Source organism: Aplysia californica, unplaced genomic scaffold (assembly GCF_000002075.1).
Source record: "Aplysia californica isolate F4 #8 unplaced genomic scaffold, AplCal3.0 scaffold00234, whole genome shotgun sequence".
Classification (NCBI taxonomy): domain Eukaryota; kingdom Metazoa; phylum Mollusca; class Gastropoda; order Aplysiida; family Aplysiidae; genus Aplysia; species Aplysia californica.
In genome coordinates, this window is record NW_004797504.1 from 639,612 (window position 1) to 640,695 (window position 1,084).

Sequence of the window (1,084 nt, forward strand, 5' to 3'; positions counted from 1 at the left end):
GTATTTATTTATTCATTTATTTATTTATTTATTCATTTGGTTTTTTAAAAAATGCATTTACTTATTTATTTATATATTTGTTTGCTTGTTTGTTTGCTTCTCAAAATCTGTTAGAACTTTTGAAAACTCGCTGGGAGGATGTATCTCACTTATTTCGAAGGCCCCTGACTGATCTAAACGAGTTGGGGTGCTAGGCCTGGGCAAAAGTAAAGGTGCTAAGACCTCTTCCCTCAACCCTCTCTCTCACTAGATGATAGCGTGTATCATGACAGACGGTTGGTAAGTTTGTACGTGTCCCATGCACACAGAGCATTAGATCCCCCTTTACCAAACTGGGCTGTCCTTGAAAACTAATAAATCGTATTTTATTATGTGTCACGACGCGGTGGAATCAGGTGCTCGTCAGTATTGGGGCATGTTGAGTAATTGGTATCATCTTAAACTGATAAAGGTTGTTCATTTGCCTAGCCTGCGATTAATAAACGTCATATTTTATATTGAATAGAAGTCGAGTTATCTGCAATTGATTGAGGTGGGTGTTGCTTTGTTTCAGAGGTTAAATTATCGAGAAAATGTCCGCCAAACTTTGGTTAATTCCATAGATTGAGAGACTTTGATAACTGAAAACATACATTTTGTGTGCCTTTAATCAGCGTTTTTCTGTTAATTAACACAGACATGTGTTCTTAAATGGATATTAAAAAATGTTGAGCTAAAAATATTAACAAAACAGTAATGATAAATTCGAAAAAAAATTTCCAAACTGAAGGGAAATGTTCAACTTCACAATTTTTACAACAAGCTTCTGATTTCACCAAGCTTCCTCACTTATATTGATAGTTTTGGGTAGTGCTGGTCATTCAAGATCACCCAATAACTCTAGACTAGCGAATACGTTTGCGTAGCTGCTTTGTGCTTTTGCTCATACTGTAAAAACAACAATGAACACGTGACGCTGATTTCAAAACTGTGTGTTTCAGGCATTGTATCTGGGAATGCGAGTACCCGTGGCTTCTCAGCAGGTAATTCAACAGCTTGCACTTTTTATAGTGAGCTGTAATGTATGTTTGTGTGTGTGTGTGTG

General features: G+C 36.5%; 1 protein-coding gene across 1 annotated transcript in view; it reads left to right on the forward strand.

Annotated features, from left to right (window-relative positions):
- Nucleotides 1-1,084, forward strand: part of LOC101862654 — a gene marked incomplete in the record, with an annotated part of 70,242 nt that overhangs the window by 10,559 nt on the left and 58,599 nt on the right. Inside the window, 1 exon segment of the mRNA XM_035970200.1 lies at nt 981-1,022. Within this exon segment, the coding sequence (XP_035826093.1) occupies nt 981-1,022 (42 nt within the window).